A 22,681-nucleotide genomic window follows, 5' to 3' on the forward strand; every position below is an offset into this window, starting at 1 on the left:
GTGGTGTTCAGCCATGTTCATACATGATACTATGTATCAGTACTTCATTTCCTTTTATGGCTGAATAAGATTCCATTGTATAGACATACCACATTTTGTTTATCTGTTCATTAGTTGTAGACTTTGGGTTGTTTCTACTTTTTGGTTATTAGGAACCATGTTGCTATAAACATTCACATACAAGCTTTTGTGAGGACACGGATTTTTGCATGTGCCCAGGAGTGGGATTGCTGTGTCATATGTTAACACAATGTCTAACCTTTTGAGGAACAGCCAAACTTTTCCACAGTGTCTGTGCCATTTCACATTCCCATCAGTGTTGTATGAGGGTTTCTCTACATCCTCGCCAACACTTGTTATTGTCTGTTTTTTGATGACAGCCATCCTAGGAGGTGTGAGCTAGGAGGATGGGACCACTCAACTTCAGATTTTTGGGGCCACCTCCCATTAGACCCTTTTATGTTACTGTTTACAGATGTGAAAATGGAGGCACAGACGAATTCCCTGCTCAAGGTCTTATACTGTCCAGTGATGGAATTGGTGTCTGACTTGTGGACCAGTGATTCTTTCCACCAGGCTGTTGTGATGTCTGTGGCATCCTAGTCAGGAATCTGAAATTTTTATTGGTCTGTCTAAATACAGGGAAGATCTCAGCAGGAAGGCTCTGAGGGCTAATTGTGAGGTCTGCTGGGAGTGTGAAATATTATTTATCTTTTCCCCCAACACCTTCCCAACACAGTAGACAGCCTTACTCTGTTACGTGTTCTTCAGAACCTGAAGCAGATGTCCTCTTATTTATGGATTTCTCCTAGTTTTCTACTAGACTTCAAATATTTTGAGGGCAGTGGTCATGTCTCAGTATTTATAAATCTGGACGTAATGCCTGGTACATGGTGGGCCCTCAGGAAATGTTTGAGGAATTAAATTGGATAAATCACCCAGGATTATTAGAGAATGAGTTTATTATAAATCAACTCTTTGGAGAAAAACACAACAAAAAGATGAGATACAAATGGTAGGTGATAAAAAAGCCACTTTCATTTATTACATATCACAATCTATTAATAACATAGAACTAGACGCAGATGTAGAGAACAGACATGTGGACATAGTGGGGAAGGGTAAGCTGGGACAAAGTGAGAGAGTGGCATGGACATATATACCCTGCCATGTGTAAATAGATAGCTAGTGGGAAGCAGCCTCATAGCACACGGAGCTCAGCTTGGCGCCCTGTGATGACTGAGAGGGGTGGGATGCGGGTGGCGGGAGGGAGGCTCAAGAAGGAGGGAATATATGTATACATACAGCTGATTCACTTTGTTGTACAGCAGAAACTAACACAACATTGTAAAGCAATTATACTCCCCCCAAAAAAGAATAACATAGAATGAAGCTTAGTGCTTGCATGTATAAATTGATTAGCTAAGGCAAAATACATATCAAGATACTGGCTGGACTGTGGCCTATTGGTCTATGAAAGTTTAGTCTACTTGTAATTAATAAATGATGCAATTGTCCTGAACTATCTCTAACCTCAAATTCCAGATTTTTCAACTATCTAAAACACACATTGCATCTTTCCTACTGTATTTATAATTAGAATTTTTGTAAAATGTTAAACTATACAGAAGCATAGAGTAGGAAGTGAAAAATCCCTCTTTATCTCTGTCCTTATTCCAACATGGAATAGAATATCAGGCTCTAAATTCCTAAGGCCACAAATATTTTGTAGTTTCACTTGGAAGAAAGAAGAATATTCTAAATTTCCCTGAGACTGACTTCCTTTTACGGATGAACACAAAAGTGACAATCCTCAAATTCTGAATAAAACAGAGAATCACTGAACTGGGGAACTTTTTCTCAAGGGACATCTCTTGCCATGGATAGAGAACATGTGATGAATCAGTCTTCACTAGTCGTGGAAGAGTGAAGGCAGGAGGTCATTTCTTTCATTGCTAATTTTATTTCAGACAGACTGTCATTTGTACATGAGGTTAAGAGGGTTGTGAGGTGTTTCTTCAGATAGGTCAAGTTAAAACACCCTTTACTTGGTTACCTCAATTTTCTACTTTGAAGAAGAAATGTTATATTGCTCCTGCAATGGTTTTCTTTATCCAGTTGAGGTATTTTTTGGTAAGGAGAATGTAGATGCCAGGTTTCTGGGGGTTACCACACTTCCCAAAGGAAGTGACACCTCTGAAAACGTTATCACATATCAGAGGACTTCCAGAATCCCCCTGGAAAAGAAAGTCATATGTTTTAAACAAGAGTGCTTTCCAAAGATATTTACTTACCTTTTTAGTCATTCATTTATTCACTCATTCGCTCACACATTGTTTCTCTCTTTCCTTTTTAAAGGCTAATTTTATATCTCTTTTTATTAATTGTCTGCCCTCAGCATCAATTAACACAGATTTGTTTATATTTTCCAATCATTTTCATTTTGCAAAAGGCAATTCTGGAGAAGATGTACAAACTCATTTTCATCAGTAAAACAAAGAAAGAATAACAAAGGAAGCCTTTAAAATAATTGTGAAAAATAATTGTCTCCTTCAGTTGACCTGTATCCCCTTTTCTTGCTCAGTACATGTTAGGGGAAAAAACTGAATGTAGGCGCTGCCTGAAGGCATGAGATGGGATCTGAGCCACTCCCTGCTCTGAAGGAGGACATGGGTTAAGCCATCTCAGACCAAGGAGTACTTGTGATAGTTCAAACAATTTTTAGGGATCTTTTCCAGTTTTCATCAGCCCTCATTTCATATTCTCTCTGACCTTGCAAACCACTTCTGGATCATGAGTTCCAAATAGGGCCAAACCATAGTCAAGCACATGGAGAGGCAGAACAACGCAGGAGTTGGGAATCAGATGGCCCCAGTCTAAGTCCAGGTCCTCCCCACTAAGAGTCGAGTTATCTAACTTGGGGAAGTAACTTTCTAAGCCTTAATTTCCCTATCTGTAAAATAGAGTTGGTAATAATAGTGTCTATCCCATGGGGTTATTTGAGGATCAAGTGGCATAGAGTATAGGACTTGATATAGTTCCTGCCATCTGATAAATGCCAGCTGATGTGATCAGTTTTGAGAGGGCTGAAAAGCATCCGTAAGCGGTGGTTTAATGGGATCCTGATTCTTAGGAACGAGAGAAGTTTCCCTGGGCAGAATGTTTCACTTGAGACAAAGGAGCACACACCAGCCCAGTGTCAAGCTGACGTTCTTGCAGGCCTCACACATAAAAAGTAATAATGACAGTCCGCCGTCTTGTTCCTAGGCACTCTATTTAACCTGATTTCCTATAGCCCCCAAACGGTTAAAATTTTTAATTTACTTACTTCACATGAATCATCTTCACCTTTTCTACCACCAGCACAGATCATACTGAGATCAATAACTGGATTAAAATTATAGTGCTGGGCATCATTGCATATTTTCCTATCTATCACAGTAACGTTGGCTTCTCTCAAGGCACTTGAAATTTTGCACGTGTCTTTTTTGGTGCTTCCCCATCCTGCCACATGACACTTGGTGTGGGGTTTGACATCGTCTCCTGTTTTCGGTAGCCGAAGTATTCCTACAGCTTTGGTCATAGTTGCTTTACCATCCAGCTAGAAAAGAGACAGGAGATGCAGTTTTAGGAAAGGACAACAGTAACCAAACCCAGAAAACAGCTCTGACTGAAATAGATACCTTGCTTATTTAGCATGTTCTTACGAAGGACGTGGCCAAAGTCCTGTTCCAACCTAATTGACCATCAGTGACTGATTTTTTAAAAGTCACAGCACAACTTTTCATGCATGTTTTGCTAGGCTAGTCTAGATAAACTTCAGTCCAGTTGACCTGTCAGTGATGAAATTATGTTGGTGGTGGCTGACAGTTCTGTGGTTGAAAAGCTGTATTGGAGAGTGCCATCATTATTTTATTCAGGTGGACTTAGGTTTGTGAACTGACTGGTACTGAGACCAATGGAAGGAAGCCAGGGCTCCAGGTGCAGTGGGGCGGGGTGGGAAAGGGGCCAGTGTCCTCATTTTCCACGTGGAAATGTGGCTTCCCCGCTTCTGAGCAGGTGCTAACCAGCCTAACTGCCTTTGGGGGCTCCCCCCCGCTCTGCCCTTTTCTTTGATTCACTAAAGCTCTCTTCTTGGCTCACCACCTTGCTTTCTCTCTTTCTGAAAAGTCACGTCAAGGAGATCAGGGAGTGTGAGCAAGGTTGAGTAGAGGGTAGAGGAACATAATTCTACTTCTTTTCTTCTTGCCTCAAGCTGTAGGGAGTCCTGGTGTTACAGACCTTCTAAAAACATAGGGACACAGCAGCAAAGGCCACTGTCACATTCCTATCATTGCATTGCTTTCAGGCCCCACTTCCTGACATTAGACAGTCCCCACTTCCTCAGTGCCCACTCTGAGTTGCGTGTGCCCAACCCTTACCCTGCTAGCATTTAGAAAGTGAGATGGCCATAGTCTAAAATCTCTCCATAGAACATGACTTCAAATGCCTACATGCAACGTCTCTCCTTCTCTCCTACTCATGCTTTCTCACAGCCTTCATGCTTGTTATCTGGTTGGATGGACAAGAAGACAGGAGAATCCCCAGAAAAGGCTTCAGGTCTGAATGAATGGATCGGAATTGGAGTCAGGATGAATATGTTTGTAAGTAGCTCTCCCGGGGTCAGGCACACACAGCAGTGATGTTTTAACCATGGAAGGTTGACCGCAGGGAGGTCCTGATGCCCTCTTCATGAGTTCTCTAGCAACATCACCCCACTGGCCACAGTGTCAGAGGTGAGAGGGAGTTTCCTGACTTTACTTCAAGACCAAGAACCCCTCGCACCCCTTACTCATCCCACCCTATTGTAAAGGTAAGATTTTTAGTTCCTGAAGGAGACTTGACAACTGCTACCACTTTCTTGAAACCTGAGTGCAGAATCTCTTCTCTTGGTGACCTTTGCCACTGTCTGGCTTAATTCCATCCCTTATCCAAAATTATTCGGGAAATATTTATGGAGGGCCTACTATGTACTAGGAACTATACTACCTGGTACAGGGCATACAAATAAAAAGACAAAAATATCTGTTCTTTGAAGATTACATTCCAGGGAGGGGGGCAGACAAACAAACTAAGGTACATCAGAAGTGCATGTTGTCCATCATCGGATGAATGGATAAAGAAGATGTGGTACATATATACAATGGAATATTACTCAGCCGTAAAAAGAAACGAAATTGAGTTATTTGTAGTGAGGTGGATGGACCTAGAGTCTGTCATACAGAGTGAAGTAAATCAGAAAGAGAAAGACAAATACCGTATGCTAACACGTATATATGGAATTTAAGAAAAAAAAATGTCATGAGGAACCTAGGGGTAAGACGGGAATAAAGACACAGACCTACTAGAGAATGGACTTGAGGATATGGGGAGGGGGAGGGTAAGCTGTGACAAAGTGAGAGAGTGGCATGGACGTATATACACTACCAAATGTACAATAGATAGCTAGTGGGAAGCAGCCGCATAGCACAGGGAGATCAGCTCGGTGCTTTGTGACCGCCTGGAGGGGTGGGATAGGGACGGTGGGAGGGAGGGAGACACAAGAGGGAAGAGATATGGGAACATATGTATATGTATAACTGATTTACTTTGTTATAAAGCAGAGACTAACACGCCATTGTAAAGCCATTATACTCCAATAAAGATGTTAAAAAAAAAAAGTTCGTGCTGTGGAGAAAAACCGCAGGAGGGAAGTAGGCCAAGGAGTGCCCTCTACTGGACAGGGGAGGGAATTGCCTTTCCCTGCCCAGGGAAGGGTACTGGAGGGAATTAGAGTATGGGTGAGGAGGGGTGACCTGAGAGAGAGGCCCAGCCTGAGAATCTCAAGGCAGATAGTATGGGGGTCACTTATAAGTATTGGGGAGCAGGGAATGTGGGGAGTTTGCCTGAAACACATGGCACTCTAGGACCCTGTCTTTACTCCTACTGATGAAGGTGTGTGGATCCCCTGAGCATCTTCTTGACTCCTGCTAGGGAAGGTCCTCATCAAGCCCCTTTGGACAGGTGTGAACCTCAGCTCACACTCTGCCTTCCAGTTCTGCCTTTTCTATTATACTTTCTGCACAGCAGCCAGATAATCCTTCTAAAAACAAGTCTGATCATGTCACTGCCCAGCTTAAAACACTTTCCCATTTCCTTCCCCATAAAGTTCAAACTTCTTCCCATGGTTCACAATATCTGGGTCCCCGCTTTCTCAAATCTCATGATAACTTCCCTTTCTTCCCTTCTTCTTCCAAATGCATTTTCCAGAAAGACTCCTCTTATACACACTGCTCTTCCTGCCTGAAAGGCCCTTTCCTCCTTCTTTCCTACTAACCCCTGCACCTTCTCTAAGAAAGCTTCCCTGACCACCTGGACACACCATGTCCTCTCGTAGAGTCCCCGTCTTAGTCATCTCCATCACCGATGAGTCACATACCACCAGATCAGAGCTGTTGATATATTTGTCTGTCTCTCCCACTAGACTGTGAACACTTTAAGAACAGAACCTATTTATCTTATGAGGAAGAGAAAAGCTTACTGGCACTCACAGCTGGGCCACGATTTTTCCTGTTGATCATGAACGCTTGTCATAGAGCACCAATATCAGACAGGGTGAGCCTCAAGAAGGGAGCAAAACCCAGGCCGCTCTGCAGTCACGTTTGAGTACAGGCAAAAGCAAGGTCATTGTGCCCACCACAAAAATGACCAAGCGCCCCCTATCCGCTAAAATGAGTGATTGCTGCTTCTTATCAATCACAGATTTAGCCTCCTAGATAAGTAAGATTCACTGAGATACTCAGTCGTTGAATTACCCCACTTCCTGACAACAGTCAGTTCAGAGCAAACTCCTACTTCCTAGAACCCTCCCCCTCATCTGACAAATCCTAGGATAAGCCCCATCTAACACTCTCTTACTGAGCCACCCTATGGTTCCTCATGGTGTACAGTCTCCCTTGCTGAGCAAGAATCAATAAATGCAATGTGGTTTGTCTGCAGTTGAGTTACTGGTGGCATTACCACTTTGGATTGACAGGTCTTACCACAGTAGGACTTCTGTCAATATCTGTTAAATTGAACTGAATTCCAAGAGGGTGAACATCTGTACAATTGCACTGGGTCCCAGCTGTACTTCTTACCCTTACATCCTGGCATTAGCCAACCACTGGCTATGAGGCCAGTGTGTAAAAACTAGTTTCAAGTTAAACTGATCAAATTTCAAAATTTTGCAATTTCAAAATAGTTATTGAAAAAAACCGCCATATTTACCTGAAGGAGTTGAAGATCCCCTTCAAATGTCTGTGGATTGAAGCATGGATGGGGAATTGCCTTTTTAATGGAAAATACTTGGTCATATTTCTCTTTATGGGAGGTAGAGTGGGCCCCAAGAATAACTCGAGGATTGCCTTTCCTGGAAAAAAACAAGGACGATGTATCATTTATGTGAGAGAATAGATGAAATTAAGCATGAACTTAGTTGATTAAATCTGACCAGTTATTTCAGATGGTTTCCTATTTATAAACAAGCACAGCAAGGCAGGGGGGAATTTATGAGGTTTTTTACTTTTGGTGTTTTAGTTACTTTTTATTTGTTTATTTATTTATTTTGCGGTACGCAGGCCTCTCACTGTTGTGGCCTCTCCCGTTGCGGAGCACAGGCTCCGGACGCGCGGGCTCAGCGGCCATGGCTCACGGGCCCAGCCGCTCCGTGGCATGTGGGATCTTCCTGGACCGGGGCACGAACCCGTGTCCCCTGCATCGGCAGGCGGACTCTCAACCACTACGCCACCAGGGAAGCCCCGTTTTAGTTATTTTTACCTAAAACTCCCAAGACATGTGTTATCTTAGGTGCTTCAGCTTCACATCTTTTCAAGGAAGAAGCAACAGGAGAGAAATCCCAGGTCTTCTGGCAGAGGCAAGAGCGTTGGTTGGCAAGGCCTGGAGAGGTATGCTTGGGTGCTGACCAAAGAGGACTGCTGCAGGAAAAGGAGCTACCAGTGTCTCCATCTGCCTTGGATTTGTGGAATCAACACCTAATGGAAGAGACTCAACCCAAGACCTAGAGACTAAACCTAAGAGTGAGAGCAGAGGTAGTGGGTTTGCTTTTCTGTGTTTCAGGAAGACCGTGTACCTTGCTTAAGTCTTCAAAGATGAAAAAGATGGGGCTTCCCTGGTGACGCAGTGGTTGAGAGTCCACCTGCTGATGCAGGGGGCACGGGTTCGTGCCCCGGTCCGGGAAGATCCCACATGCCGCGGAGCGGCTGGGCCCGTGAGCCATGGCCGCTGGGCCTGTGCGTCCGGAGCCTGTGCTCCGCAACGGGAGGGGCCACGACAGTGAGAGGCTCGCGTACCAGATAAAAAAAAAAAAGATGACAAAGATGGAAAAGAGTCAGGCTTTTAATAGGTAAGACTGAAGAAATGAATCAACTTTGCAGTGAAATTTTAAAGCTGAATCTAAACACACACACACACAGGAGCAAATAAACTGCTAGCCGCCAAGTCTAGTTTGTGAACCTAATGATAGCTAATCTGGGAGAGGTGGGCACAAGCATTTCTTGATTTGCCGGACAGACTTTGCACCAAGTGGGTCTGTCAATCAAGAGTGCCAGTGGTGATCTTCACAGTGTACATTGTGCTGAATTTCCTACTTGATAAATTCTCATTTGATACAACAACGTAATGCAGATCTCTTTTGATCTTCTTTGTGGGAAGCTAGTTTTTAAGTCTCTTCTTTTATTCATGCAATTTATGCAAAAGTGAGCAGGGAAATAGTAGGTACCAACAACAGGTACTGATAAAGAAGACAGCAGCATATCCTTGTGATAAACATTATTTTGACTTTCAAATCACAATTAGGAAAAACATTAGTTTGAACCGTAGGAAATGGCTATTTTGTAAAGTCAAACAGTTAAATATCAGTAATTTCTTATGGTTCAATCTAATATGTAGCAACATGGGACAAAACTAATTATATAATAGTAAGTAAAGCGCTTGTAATCATAGAGAACACTTAACTTGCTCAACTGTGTAAAATATACTTATGGAAAAAGCCTGCAACAAAATATAGCAAAATATTAACAGTGATTGTGTGAAGTTGATAAGATTATGAGTGCTATTTCTCACCATTTTTTTTCAAAATGTTGATAATATTGGTATTTATAGTGAAAAATATTTTTTAAATAATGTGAGAAAATGGTCATGTATTTCAATTTTATTCTATAGGATCTGGCCTTTGCTTATAGAGATAATAATAGTACATATCAGTGAACGTGCTTGCTTACTTTCTTCTCCATCTCTACCTAATTTTGGTTTTGGACTTCATTTTCACAACCCCTGTCCGCCCCCCCCCCCCGCCCCCCGCAAACTGCCTAGAATGAGAGGAGCTCAGAATTACTTACAGGTCACAGTGAGCAGCTGTCAACACCCAGTTTTCTTTGATCAAAGCCCCTGCACAGACTTTCAGCCCTTCGATTAGAGCCATGTAGCGTCTTGTGTGAGGTGGTACTTCTTTTCCTCTTATAATTCCCTCACAGGATACTGGAAAAACTAAAAGAGTGATCCAGAGTGAAATCCTATCTTACCAAGTCATGCTTCCCTCTGAAAAGTTCTGATATAATGAATAGATCGAGATCGAGCACATAGATGTGCACTCTGCGTCAGGGAGAGAAGATCAAAGCAGTCCAGGTGACACAGAGTTTTAAAAATTTTCCATGACAGCTCTGTATAATAGCATCTTGAACTTAAACAATTTTCTCTTCCTCAAGAATGCAAAACACCTTTAACATAATGTCTCTCTCCTTCCTATCCCTGGGAGGTAGAAAATGTCAGGCAAGAGAGTCTCTTTTCTTAAAGCTCAAAAAGCAAAAAGATTAAAGACTTAACATCACACAGTAAAAGCAGATTGGGGAGAAACCCCATTCTCCTGTTTGTGCCTTTACTAGTCTGTTCACTTCCTATTACAGGCTGCATTGTCTCAGTCTTGGGTTGGACACTGTGTTATTGACCTTAAAAATCTCACAGTGTTCCATGGTGAGATTATTATTTGGAATGATGGTTTGGTAAGTTATATTAAATTCAAAGAAAAAAATCAACAACTATAGTAGCAATAATAATGAAAGCATCTATGATTTACTAGGCACTGGTTAGTTTCAGACACTGGTTCTGATGTTTGCTACAATGCAAGGTGGGTGTTATTACTCCCATGTAGAGATAAGGAACATGAAGTTTAGACAGGGCAATTACCTCGCCCAAGTTCGCACAACTAATAAATAGCAAAGCTGTCTTCTAACACAGTTCCGCATCATGAAAAATCATACCCTTTCCATTGTGATGTACTGTTTGCCTAAAGTAGTGGCTCTGTACCTTTGTTAGTTTTGAAATATAGAGCCATTTGAGAATCTGATATAGTACAGACACACAGATGCATGTAAATATTTGCATACAGTTTTGGGAGACTTCTTGATGCCCATCCATGGCCTTGAAGGAGCTCATGGATCCCACATTAAGAATCCCAGCTCTGAAGGTATCATTGAGCTATAAGATATCATAGTGTGTGGTTAAGAACCTGAACTCTGGGTTCAAATCCCAGCCCTACTACTTACTAGTTGATGACTTTAGTAAATGGACTTAACCTCTCTGTGCCTTGGTTTCCTCATATGTAAAATGGGCTGATAACAATGATACTTAAGAAGAGTATAAGTAAACCACATAGAATACTGCTATACTTCATTGTAAGTTTTATGCAGTGTTGGTGCACACGTGTGCACACACACACACACACACACAGTTCATTAGAGTATTTTACATTGATGTTATTGCTTTCTTCACCACCCCCACTGCTGGAAATAGGCACTCACAAATACCTTCTGAAAACCAGAGTTTTAAGATTTATCTGAGAGCTATGACTACTCAGTTGTATCTGTATGACTGAGCCCTCCAGTTAATAAGTAATCTATCCATCCCCAATTTAATGGCTTTGTTGGTTTTTCACTTGAAGGTAGAGCTCTGTAGATCTGGCCTGAATTTATGATAACCTCCAGATATAGTTAATGCTTTCATATTTTTGCTGTAGATACAATAGAGTATGTTTTCATCTTAAAAAGCCAATATACCATTTAGATAGCAAAGAAAAAACGTAACATGAAAAATTATTGGAAATTGAGTTGTGATTTCTTTTTCCCTTTTACACAATATTAAACAAAAATTAAAGCAATATAAAATTCTATTTTCTTATAAGCAAAACTAAAAAGCATATGGAAATATGTCTTACCTCCAGGAATTAGAAGGAGACACATGCCAGTGGGAAAAGAGAAAAGGAAAGGAATTTTCATGGCTTCTGTTACTCACATATGGAGACTATTTAGTTTTAGGTACTGACTTAGTAATATATAATGAAACACAAAGGATGTGGGTTTTTTCTTCTTATCTTTCTCTGCTATGTGGCTACAGAGTTTGGTATTTTATTACTGGAAAACATAACTTTATTTTATAGATGGTGTGGTTACTTATTTGTTTCACATTTCCTTCAGGGTTAGACCTTTCCTACCTTAAAGGGTAAATGTGAAGCCATGGGGACTGTTTCATTTTTATTTATTATTATTATTTTTAATACAGCTTTATTGGAGCATAATTGCCTCACAATAACATGTTAGTTTCTGTTGCACAACAAAGCAAATCAGCCATAGGGACTATTTTAAATTAAGAACACTAAATAGAAAATTGCTCTTCTTTGGCAACTTTTTCACTTTCAAATATGAGTTTATTTTAAAAATCTGAGAATTCAAGTCTATATCAGAAATTATTTTGAAATAGCATCTTTAAACCTATTCTAGTGGGGGAAAGGACAGATATTTGATGCATTCATTGTTGAAATTGCTGGGTAATCATCAAGGGAAAACTGAAGTTAGATTCTTAAAGCACACCATTCAACTATAAAAGCACTAAATGAAGATACAGATATTCACACACATGTAGAAATGAGAAAGGGACTTTGAGATATGACATCAAAGGCAGAATTTGTAAGAGATTGATAGAGTCAATGATGTAAAATTGAAGTTTCTGTACCTTAACACAGCAAACGCAAAGCCAAATTGCAAACATTTTCAATCTATGTGACACAAATGGATATTTTTATAAAGCAATAAGAAAAGATGAACACCTGAAAAGAAAAATGGTCAGAGAATTTGAACAAGTAATTTACAAAAGAAGAAATAAAAATGGCTCCTATCTTCCTAACCTATGGAGGAATGCATAATCACATAGCACAAGTTATCTGTAATAAAAATGCAATTTAAAACATTTAGGTACTATTTTTGCCTGTCAAATTACTAAAAATTAAAAAACACACAAAAAATACTCTCTGTTGTTGGAAATTCTCATGTGTTGATGGTATTTCAAACTGCTGCTATCTTTTTGGAAGGCAATACATATGAAAGGGTTGTTAAATTTTGCATGATCTTTGTCTCAACAAGTCAGGTTTATGATTCATAATTTAAAAAATTGTGAAATTTAGCAATAAGGAGTTCCATTGCATTATTGTTCCTAATGAGAAAAAGTTGAAAATAATCTAAATGCCCCCAAGTAAGGAATTAGGTAAGCCTATTAGTTTCCCATTGCTGCTGTAACAAATTACTGCAAACTTAGTGGCTTAGAACAACACAAATTTATTATTTTACAGTTCTGTAGGTCAGAAGTCTGATGTGGGTCTCCCCGGGCTAAAACCAAGGTATTAGCAGGGCTGCATTCATTTCTGGAGGTTCTAAGGGAAAATCCATTTCCTTGCCTTTTCCAGCTTCTAAAGGCTGCCAGCATTCCTTGGCTTTTGGCCCCCTTCCAGCTTCAAAGGCATCAATGGCTGGTGGAGTCTTTCTCATTCTGACACCGACTTTCCTTCTGCCTGCTACTTCCACATTTAAGGACTCCTGTGATTACATTGGGCTCACTCTGATAATCTCCCTATTTTAATGTGAGCTGATTAGCAACCTAAGTTTCATCTACAACCTCACTTCCTCTTTGCCAAGTAAACTAAGATTCACAGACTCTAGAGATTAAGATGTGGGCAGCTTTGGGTGGGTGGGAACATTATTCTGCATATCATAGTAAGTAAATTATAATTCATTAGTACAACCATTCTGTGCAACCACTAAATAGCATGGAAAGTGATCACAAAAATGTTGCTGTATCAGACACCTCTTGTGTGTCACCACAGATCCCCTTGGCCTCATGTAATCCATGGACCTTGGGACTTCCCTGGTGGTCCAGTGGCTAAGTCTCCGTGCTCCGAATGCAGGGGGCCCAGGTTTGATCCCTGGTCAGGGAACTAGATCCCTCATGCATGCTGCAACTAAAGATCCTGCATGCCGCAACTAAGACCTGGTGCAGCCAAATAAATAAATAGATAAATAAATAAATATTTTTAAAAATCCATGGACCTTGGCCACTTGTTCTTCTCCACCTACTCCGTGGAGACCAATTCTGCATGGCCTTGTACCATCTTGGGCACCCACCTGACAGCACCTTGCCTCATGCCTGCATGATACAGCTTTTGCCTCCACCACTGGACTCCACTGCTGCTGCTGAGATCTAGGGTATGATGCAGAAATGTAGGGGAATTTGAGCCTTTTAGGGAAATCTATTGATTAGTAGGAGATGGAATCTAGTTTATATATAAGCTATTTTTTGAAGCACTAATTCTTAGAGTTCTTGGAAGATAGTCTGAGCAATCAGTTGTGCCTGATGCCAAGAGGTTTCCTGTTCAGCCATGCACCTTTGTAGTGTGCTTCTCCTCAACACTCCTCTTTTCTCCCTTCACACCACCTGCTACCCCCTTCTCAAGTATTTTGATCTCTAAGACAGTGGTAGAACATAACTTCTCCCCTCTGGGAGCTCAGGCTGACAGTTGGGAGTGGCACTAGGAGTTGGGAGTGACCTTGTAAATTAGACCCACAAAGTAGGATTTGGAGTTGAATGTCTCACTGAACTGAAACACTGGGGACTCCTTTGGTGGTGGTAAGTGGTGAGAGTAGAGGGGCAGTGGGCTTTTTTGCTTCTCCTACCCTGTGATGTGGGATCTGGGCAGCCCTGCCCCCTGCCTTCCAGTGAAGAAGGACACGTGTGGGAACGGGATTTCCCTGAAGTAGGGCAGGTGGGAAAGGGGTAATTGTAACTTTTTTGATTTTCTGAGCTTTGGACTTAGAGTGAACTCTTAGAGTGAGAAGAGACTTTTATGAGGTTCCCACCAAATCTTTCTGGTTATAGTTCGGTCATTTAGATGTGGTCTAAAGTCAGAGGTTTCTATGTGGTGAGTTTTCTAGGTAATGAAGCGACAATTTTCCTCCCCCATTCCCCAACCCCCAGGTTTGCGTCTCATGTCACCCCACTAGATAACTCACCACATCACTGTTGCTGCATCTACTGTGACCACTGGGACAGTCCCCTTCGTTTCATTTTTTTAAACCACTTTATTGAGATATAATTTATATATCATGCAATTCACCCATTTAAAATGTACAATTCAATGGTTCTTGATATGTAGCTATTAATTCTTAAAATTGTGATTTTATATATATATATATCATAAAATTTGCCATTTAACCATTTAAAATATACAATTCAGTGGCATTAATTATATTCACAATGTTGTGCACCTATTACCACTATTTTCAAAACTTTTTAGCCATCTTAAACAGAAACTTTGTAATCATTAAGCAATAACTCCCCATCTCCCTCCCCTTCCAGCCTCCAGCAGCTTCTAATCTACCCTCTGTCTCTATGAAATTGCCTATTCTCAATACTTCATGTAGGTGAAGTCTTATAATATTTGTCCTTTTGCTTGTGTTATTTCAATTAGCATAATGTCTTCAAGGCTATTTCAGTTGTAGCAAGTATCAGAATTTCATTCCTTGCTATGGCTGAAAAATATTTCATTGTACTTATATGCCACATTTTGTTTATCCATTCATTGGCTGATTGACTTTTGGGTTGTCTCCACCTTTTGGCTATTGTGCATAATGCTGCAATGAACATTGGTGTAAAAATATCTGTTTGAATCCCTGCTTTTTGGTTATATACCTAGGAGTAGAACTGCTCGGTCATATGATAATCTATGTTAAGCTTTTTGAGGAATCCCTTTATTTGACAACTTTAGATCCTAGCTTCTTGTTACTTTCTGTACTCCTACTTATGTATTAATTCTTGGGACTTTCAATATACAAGTAGTTGATCCTTGCAGCACTCTAGCTGCAGACTTCTGGTTTCTGTTTAGGATGCAGAAAGTTGGAAAGAGTGCTAATTCCACATTTATAGCAAAGAAAAATCTGGATAATCTACAAAATCATAATTTTTCTTTAACTTCTCAGACTTGAGGCTGCAGGTCAAACAAGTAGGCTGAAATCTAAGGGAAGACAGGTACCTCCAGGGAGGACCTGCTTACCTGGAGAAAGGCATGATCAGAAGAGGTGCTGGACATCATAGAAGCTGATGGGAAGAGTTCAGGTAAGTTTTAAAATGAATCACTAAGGGCTGAGTGTGGCTTAGCATAAAAATATAGCGCCCCTGGGAGCTACAGACACGAGGAGAATTGACACTAGCTGGCAGGCTTTTCTCCATGGACCTCACCAGGAGAAAGCTGGGGGCAAGGCAGTGACTGGAACGAGCCTCCCCTTTGGTGCAGGGGACAAGAGCAGCCACCTCAGCAGGCAGGGCACAAAGCTCTGCCAGGATGCTTTACCCCTACCTTCTTCACAGAGCAAAAGCCCTAAGTTTTGGAGGAAAGGGCAGCAAATACTGTCACCCTCAGGGTCGAGGTGAAGACACATTGTAGCTAGAAGAAGGGAAGAGAAAAAACCAACCCTCTGTTTCTGAAGGAGAGGCAGGAAAAGAGCCTCTGCCACTAGGGCAGAGATAGGATCACTGAGATGGTCCCACACCTGAGCCTAAGGTACACAATGCTTGCCTAGGACTGGGCCTGAATATGGACAACAGAAAATGTCTCCCCACTTCCCACCCCAAGGATAGCAAGAACTGAGTAACAAATAACAATAGTCTACTACTAGGTGGAGGCAAAAATGAGGGGAGAAAATATCTTTGAGGTTTAGGGACATAGGCAAAGCCTAAGGCTAAAGTGGAACAGAACGTTGAGAAATGCTCTCTGGAAACCCAAACCCAGCCAGAAGGACGAGGTAACGCCAGAGGCATTTCTAGCCTGAGGTGTCCTGACGGTACCTGTAGCAACAATAAATGCAACCCCAGATCAACTCCTCACTAGACTGACTCAATTCCTCACAGTAGAGGCCTAGATAAAGAAGAGTTATTCACATATCCAGACATGAAAGAGTTTACCTCAGTGTTAGTAAACACTGCAAATTATGAGACCCACAAAGAAGCAAAGAAAACAGCACACAGTCAAGAGACAAAATGATCAACAGAATCAGACTCAGATATGACTTGGAGGTTAGAGTTATCAGAAAGAGAGCTGAAATAATTATAACTATTATGTTAAAGTCTCTAGTGGAAAAGATGGGCAACTGTATGACCATAGGAAGGCTATCAGCAGAGAGGTGGAAACTAAAAAGGGACCAAATAGAAATGATGGAAATGAAAAATATGATGAAAGACTAATCACTTTGATGGGCTCATTAGGAGACTTCGCTCAGCTGAGAAAACAGGGAACTTAAAGATAAGTTAATCAAAATTGTCTCAACTGAAGCACAAAGAGAAAAATGAAAAAAAGAAACAAATTAACCCAGAGCAGGCCATGCAAGACCTGTGGGACCATATCAAACGAACAGTCATGTAATTGGAATCCAAATAAGAAGAGAGGCAAGGCGGCAGAAGAAATACTTGAAGAGGTAATTAATAGGATAAGACTTAACCCTGGTGAAGGCATGAAAGTCTTTGCACTTTTCTTTGTTAGTCTGAGCCTACATTTGCAATCTGATTCTTTGTTTCACTGATCTGGACTATGTGGACCCACTTAACCCTGAAATATCCATTCACTTATTCATTCAATTTAAGATACATATAAAGTACCTACCATGAGCTAGATCTGGGAGTTACTGTCTGAATGGATCTTATGGCCTAAATAGAGACTTAGAAATACTAATGTCCAGTGCTGTGGTCAGTGAGAAGAGCAGGATTTTGGAAATGAGAGAGCCCTGCCTCTAAACCCTGGCCCTGTCATTTAACATCCACATCCTTTCTGAGCACAATGGTACCTAGCTTATTGGGCTGTTGAAAGGACTGCTGTAAAGTAATGGTTCTCGCTCTGAGATACTTAGTCTGGGGTGATCCCAGGCATTTCTCCCAAAGTTTCCCAGGTGATTATAAAGCAGTAGTCAGCGTGGAGAAGTGCTGGGGTAAAGTGTTACCTGGCACATAGACGGCACTCAGCAATGTTGGTGCACCTCCTGGACTAACCTGGAATCGCCTGCAGTTCACATTCCTGGCCAGCTGCAGCCCAGAGGGCAAGGCTGATTTCTTCTTTATTGTGACTGAGGTGGGGAATGGATGGAGTCAGAAGGAAGAAAGTCTACTGCCAGTGAGTCAGAGACTGACTGGGCTGTAGCTGCCTGAGACTTGTTTCCCAGGAACATAGGGGGTTAGAACTTTATAATCCCTCCTCCCCTGCCTCTCTCAGCACCTAGAGACTAAGGACTTTAGCTCAAGGCAACGCACTTCTGCAGTTTACTCTCGGCCAGAGCATAGATAGCGCCTTCCTCTTGTTTCTCCAAAATTTAATCCAGTCTTTCCTCTCCCTCAAAACAAGCAGGTGCCTGTTTTATTTTTTGTGAAAACACATACTTTAGATGATGGTATAAGATGGTATAAATCTACCTTTCATTAAGAATCTGCCTGCCAATGCAGGGGACCTGGGTTCGAGCCCTGGTCTGGGAAGATCCCACCTGCCGCGGAGCAACTAAACCCGTGCACCACAACTACTGAGCCTGAGCTCTAGAGCCCGTGAGCCACAACTACTGGAGCCAGTGTGCCTAGAGACGTGCTCTGCAACAAGAGAAGCCACTGAGTGAGATGCCCGTGCACCGCAATGAAGAGTAGCCTCTGCTAGCCGCAACTAGAGAAAACCCAAGTGCAGCAATGAAGACCCAACATAGCCAAAAAAAAAAAAAAAAAAAATCTTCCTGTCAAAAGTCTTTGAATTGGCAAAATTTGATAATTAACTGGTGATGGGGGCTGGGTGATAGTTATATAGGGATTCATATATATTATTCTTTATACTTTTGGACATTACAAGATAAAGTCCTTGTTGGCTTTCCTGTGCTTTCTGTATTATTTGACAGAAGAATGACCTTTTAGTATATTCTTGCCATTCATAGGGAGAGGTATTGTTGAACTTGGCCAGTTTACCAAATATCCTGTATCAACAGCCCAGAAGAATTTGGCTAATTATGAGTTATAATGTAAAAAAACTTTAAACTCCTTTTTAGTGTATTTTAAATGTTTATTCTGTTTTTATTTGGATTTTTTGAGTTTTTTATTGATAGTCTGTGAGATAACTGATCTTTTATTTTTGGTCTGGGTGAATTTGAAGAGATGTATAGTATATTTGACTTTTTATAGCTTCATAGAGAGCAATATAGACACAGTTATGTGGCCAGAAAATGAACCATAACTTGAAAGCGCAGCTGTTGGGCAGGGAGTGGCAGCTCCCTAGCTGTTTGAGTTAGACACACCCCATCCTACTAGAGTAAATGTTCAGAGGATGAAAAGCACATTGATTTTGGAGGAGAATAGAGCTAGTTATTGGGGCGCTCCTGTGGGCACTAAGTAATTTAAGTTATTGTTTTTGCTTTGTCCACCAGGCCACTTTATTAGATCAGATTAAATTATCTCTCAAAAAGGTGTGTGAGGGTAAATGGAGAATGAGATCTCTTTATCTTCTTAATTGACATCTGAGAAGGGATGGGATTTGGGTCCCAGGGTGCCCTGGGGCAGTGGGATGTGGGGTGAGGTGTAGGGGGATGGTGTGGAGTGAAAGTGTGTGTATATGTATGTGTGTGCTGTAAGCTGACCAATTATGAAAACAAAGGCTTCATTAGGATGTGTTTAGTTGAAATGAAGAATTTCAACTAAGCTGAGAAAATAATGAAAGAGGTAGTTTTACTAAGATGTTAAATAGGAATATCTCCAGAGTGGCACCATTTGTTGTTGTTGTGAAAGAGGAATTGTTTATTCTTAATCTACAGATGAGGAAACTGAAGTTCAGGTGGGTAAATAACTTGACCAAAGTTGTACCACTAATAGCTGATAAATCAGAATTTGAACCCAGTACTGCCTGACCCAAAAACTGCCCTTAAAGTTTGGTGAGTCGTTGGATCAGACACTTGATAAGACACTTGCCCATCTAAGGTTCTGTTCCTAATACTGTGCCTTTTGTCCATCTATATCCCTTTTGTAAAGGATCTTACTGTTTTTGAAACCTCCAAATGAGAGGGGCTTTTGGCCCCTTTGCTAGCCTGTGTCCTCCAGAAGACCATTCAGGTACGAGCTAAATTTCCTGCCTATGTACTCGCAGGACTTGTCCAGCTGACCTGGAGCAAGGTGACTCCCCCAGTCTTCCACTCTTCTCAAACCGTACGAGGAACATGGGTGGAAGGAGAGGCTCCAGGCTCTGCAGATCCACCCCAGACTTTGCAGTGACTCCTCAAGGATTTAGTCACAGACTCTCTTCAGGCCAGACGCTCTCCCCAGAAGGAAGGCCAGCTTCATCTCTAATTTGGTGGCAACATTTTTAGAGAGTAAGATGGAACAGCAGTTATCATATAGCTGAGCTACAAGAAAGAACTAATCTTTAATAATAACTAACATACAAGTAGAAGACAGCCACTGTGATTATCTCTTGCGGTTTTGTCAACTATCCACATCATACATGGGGAAACTGATGAGTAGGGAGGTTAAGTAACACAGCTCACTGACTGTGCACCTAGAATGCAAATCCAGGCTGTCTCCAGAGCCCATTCCATTAATCACTGTGCAGTAGCAATGTCTGTGTAACAGTGATGTCTGAAACTAGCTCCTTAAAATGAGGGAGCTGGTCAACCCAAGTCAGCCTGGGTTTACAAAGGGTGGAAAGCTGCAGAGAATCTGGATCTTTGCCCTGACTCTTTCAGTGCCCTGTGGATTGCCCCCACTCTAATCCATTTATTTACTTGGCAGCTACAGTTTCTGTCTCTTTCGTGAGAGGATAGTTAGACATGAAGTCCTAGCACTGCCTCAGAGACTAGGTGAATGACTTGCAAAAATTTGTTTGCAGAATGTCATCTTCGACAAATACATACCAATCTACAATTTCTTTGTCACCATTTTCCACAAAGTGTGGGAATCTATGAGGAAGTGTGGAGGGGACCTTGGGGCTCAGGGGAGCAGGGAGAACCTCTGGTGGTGAATGGCTGGACAGCTGCCCGGGGGCCTGCGAGTAGCCTGACTTTCTGCTTCTTGGGGTAACTCCCCAACAGTTTGGCATATAGGAGAGTTTCCATAGAGCGACTTGATTCCTGGGCCTAGTTATAGCTGAGTGACAACACACTGGGGAGGACAACAGCTGTTTTATTTATTTATTTTTTAACATCTTTATTGCAGGATAATTGCTTTACATTGTTGTGTTAGTTGCTGCTGTATAACAAAGTTAATCAGCTATACATATACATATATTCCCATATCCCCTTCCTCTTGCGTCTCCCTCCCACCCTCCCTATCCCACCCCTCTAGGTAGTCAGAAATCACTGAGCTGATCTCCCTGTGCTATGCAGCTGCTTCCCACTAGCTATCTATTTTACATTTGGTACTGTATATATGTCCATGCCACTCTCTCACTTCGTCTCAGCTTACATTTCCCACTTCCCATATCCTCAAGTCCATTCTCTATGTCTGTGTCTTTATTCCTGTCCTGCCCCTAGGTTCTTCAGAACCACTTTTTCTTTTTTTTTTTTAGATTCCATAAATATGTGTTAGCATACGGTATTTGTTTTCTCTTTCTGACTTACTTCACTCTGTATGACAGACTCTAGGTCCATCCACGTCACTACAAATAACTCAATTTCATTTCTTTTTATGGCTGAGTAATATTCCATTGTATATATGTGCCACATCTTCTTTATCCATTCATCTGTTGATGGACACTTAGGTTGCTTCCATGTCCTGGCTATTGTAAATAGAGCTGCAATGAACATTGTGGTACATGACTCTTTTTGAATTATGGTTTTCTCAGGGTATATGCCCAGTAGTGGGATGGCTGGGTCGTATGGTAGTTCTTTTTTTAGTTTTTTAAGGAACCTTCATACTGTTCTCCATAGTGGCTGTATCAATTTACATTCCCACCAACAGTGCAAGAGGGTTCCCTTTTCTCCACACCCTCTCCAGCATTTACTGTTTGTAGATTTTTTGATGATGGCCATTCTGCCTGGTGTGAGGTGATACCTCGTTGTAGTTTTGATTTGCATTTCTCTAATGATTAGTGATGTTGAGCATCCTTTCATGTGTTTGTTGGCAATCTGTATATCTTTTTTGGAGAAATGTCTATTTAGGTCTTCTGCCCATTTTTGGATTGGGTTGTTTGTTTTTTTGATATTGAGCTGCATGAGCTGCTTGTAAATTTTGGAGGTTAATCCTTTGTCAGTTGCTTCATTTGCAAATATTTTCTCCCATTCTGAGGGTTGCCTTTTGGTCTTGTTTATGGTTTCCTTTGCTGTGCAGAAGCTTTTAAGTTTCATTAGGTCCCATTTATTTATTTTTGTTTTTTATTTCCATTTCTTTAGGAGATGGGTCAAAAATGATATTGCTGTGATTTATGTCATAGAGTGTTCTGTCTATGTTTTCCTCCAAGAGTTTTATAGTGTCTGACCTTACATTTAGGTCTTTAATCCACTTTGAGTTTATTTCTGTGTATTGTGTTAGGGAGTGTTCTAATTTCATTCTTTCACATGTAGCTGTCCAGTTTTCCCAGCACCACTTATTAAACAGGTTGTCTTTTCTTCATTGTATAGTCTTGCCTCCTTTATCAAAGATAAGGTGACCATATGTGTGTGGGTTTATCTCTGGGCTTTCTATCCTGTTCCTTTGATCTATATTTCTGTTTTTGTGCCAGTACCTTACTGTCTTGGTTACTGTAGCTTTGTAGTATAGTCTGAAGTCAGGGAGCCTGATTCCTCTAGTTCCATTTTCTTTCTCAAGATTGCTTTGGCTTTTTGGGGTCTTTTGTGTTTCCATACAAATTGTGAACTTTTCTGTTCTAGTTCTGTGAAAAATGCCATTGGTAGTTTGATAGGGATTGCATTGAATCTGTAGATTTCTTTGGGTAGTAGAGTCATTTTCACAATGTTGATTCTTCCAGTACAAGAACATGGTATATCTCTTATCTGTTCGTATCATCTTTAATTTCTTTCATCAGTGTCTTATAGTTTTCTGCATACAGGTCTTCTGTCTCCTTAGGTAGGTTTATTCCTAGGTGTTTTATTCTTTTTGTTGCAATGGTAAATGGGAGTGTTTCCTTAATTTCTCTTTCAGATATTTCATCATTAGTGTGTATAGGAATGCAAGAGATTTCTGTGCATTAATTTTGTAACCTGCTACTGTACCAAATTCATTGATTAGCTCTAGCAGTTTTCTGGTAGAACCTATAGGATTTTTTATGTATAGTATCATGTCATCT

General features: G+C 41.1%; 1 protein-coding gene across 1 annotated transcript; it reads right to left on the reverse strand.

Moving 5' to 3' along the window:
- Window positions 1–1,022: 1,022 nt before the first annotated feature.
- On the reverse strand, window positions 1,023–11,379 carry LOC116751440 (granzyme A). The gene is made up of 5 exons (XM_032627329.1): window positions 11,288–11,379; window positions 9,417–9,564; window positions 7,288–7,429; window positions 3,329–3,601; window positions 1,023–2,237 (listed from the first exon to the last, which is right to left on the reverse strand). The coding sequence occupies exons 1-5, from the start codon at window positions 11,346–11,348 to the stop codon at window positions 2,085–2,087; spliced, it is 777 nt and encodes a 258-aa protein (XP_032483220.1). The 5' UTR covers window positions 11,349–11,379; the 3' UTR covers window positions 1,023–2,084.
- Window positions 11,380–22,681: the final 11,302 nt, after the last annotated feature.

This window comes from Phocoena sinus, chromosome 3 (genome assembly GCF_008692025.1).
Source record: "Phocoena sinus isolate mPhoSin1 chromosome 3, mPhoSin1.pri, whole genome shotgun sequence".
In the NCBI taxonomy this organism is placed as follows: domain Eukaryota; kingdom Metazoa; phylum Chordata; class Mammalia; order Artiodactyla; family Phocoenidae; genus Phocoena; species Phocoena sinus.

Excerpts from the sequence above, each read along its gene's own strand:
- LOC116751440 (XM_032627329.1), bottom strand. The coding sequence starts at position 11,348 with ATGAAAATTCCTTTCCTTTTCTCTTTTCCCACTGGCATGTGTCTCCTT. Across the intron at positions 9,565-11,287 it reads TCTCCTTCTAATTCCTGGAG|TTTTTCCAGTATCCTGTGAG; the intron begins GTAAGACATATT and ends TCACTCTTTTAG. Across the intron at positions 3,602-7,287 it reads GGGATCTTCAACTCCTTCAG|CTGGATGGTAAAGCAACTAT; the intron begins GTAAATATGGCG and ends TCTCTTTTCTAG.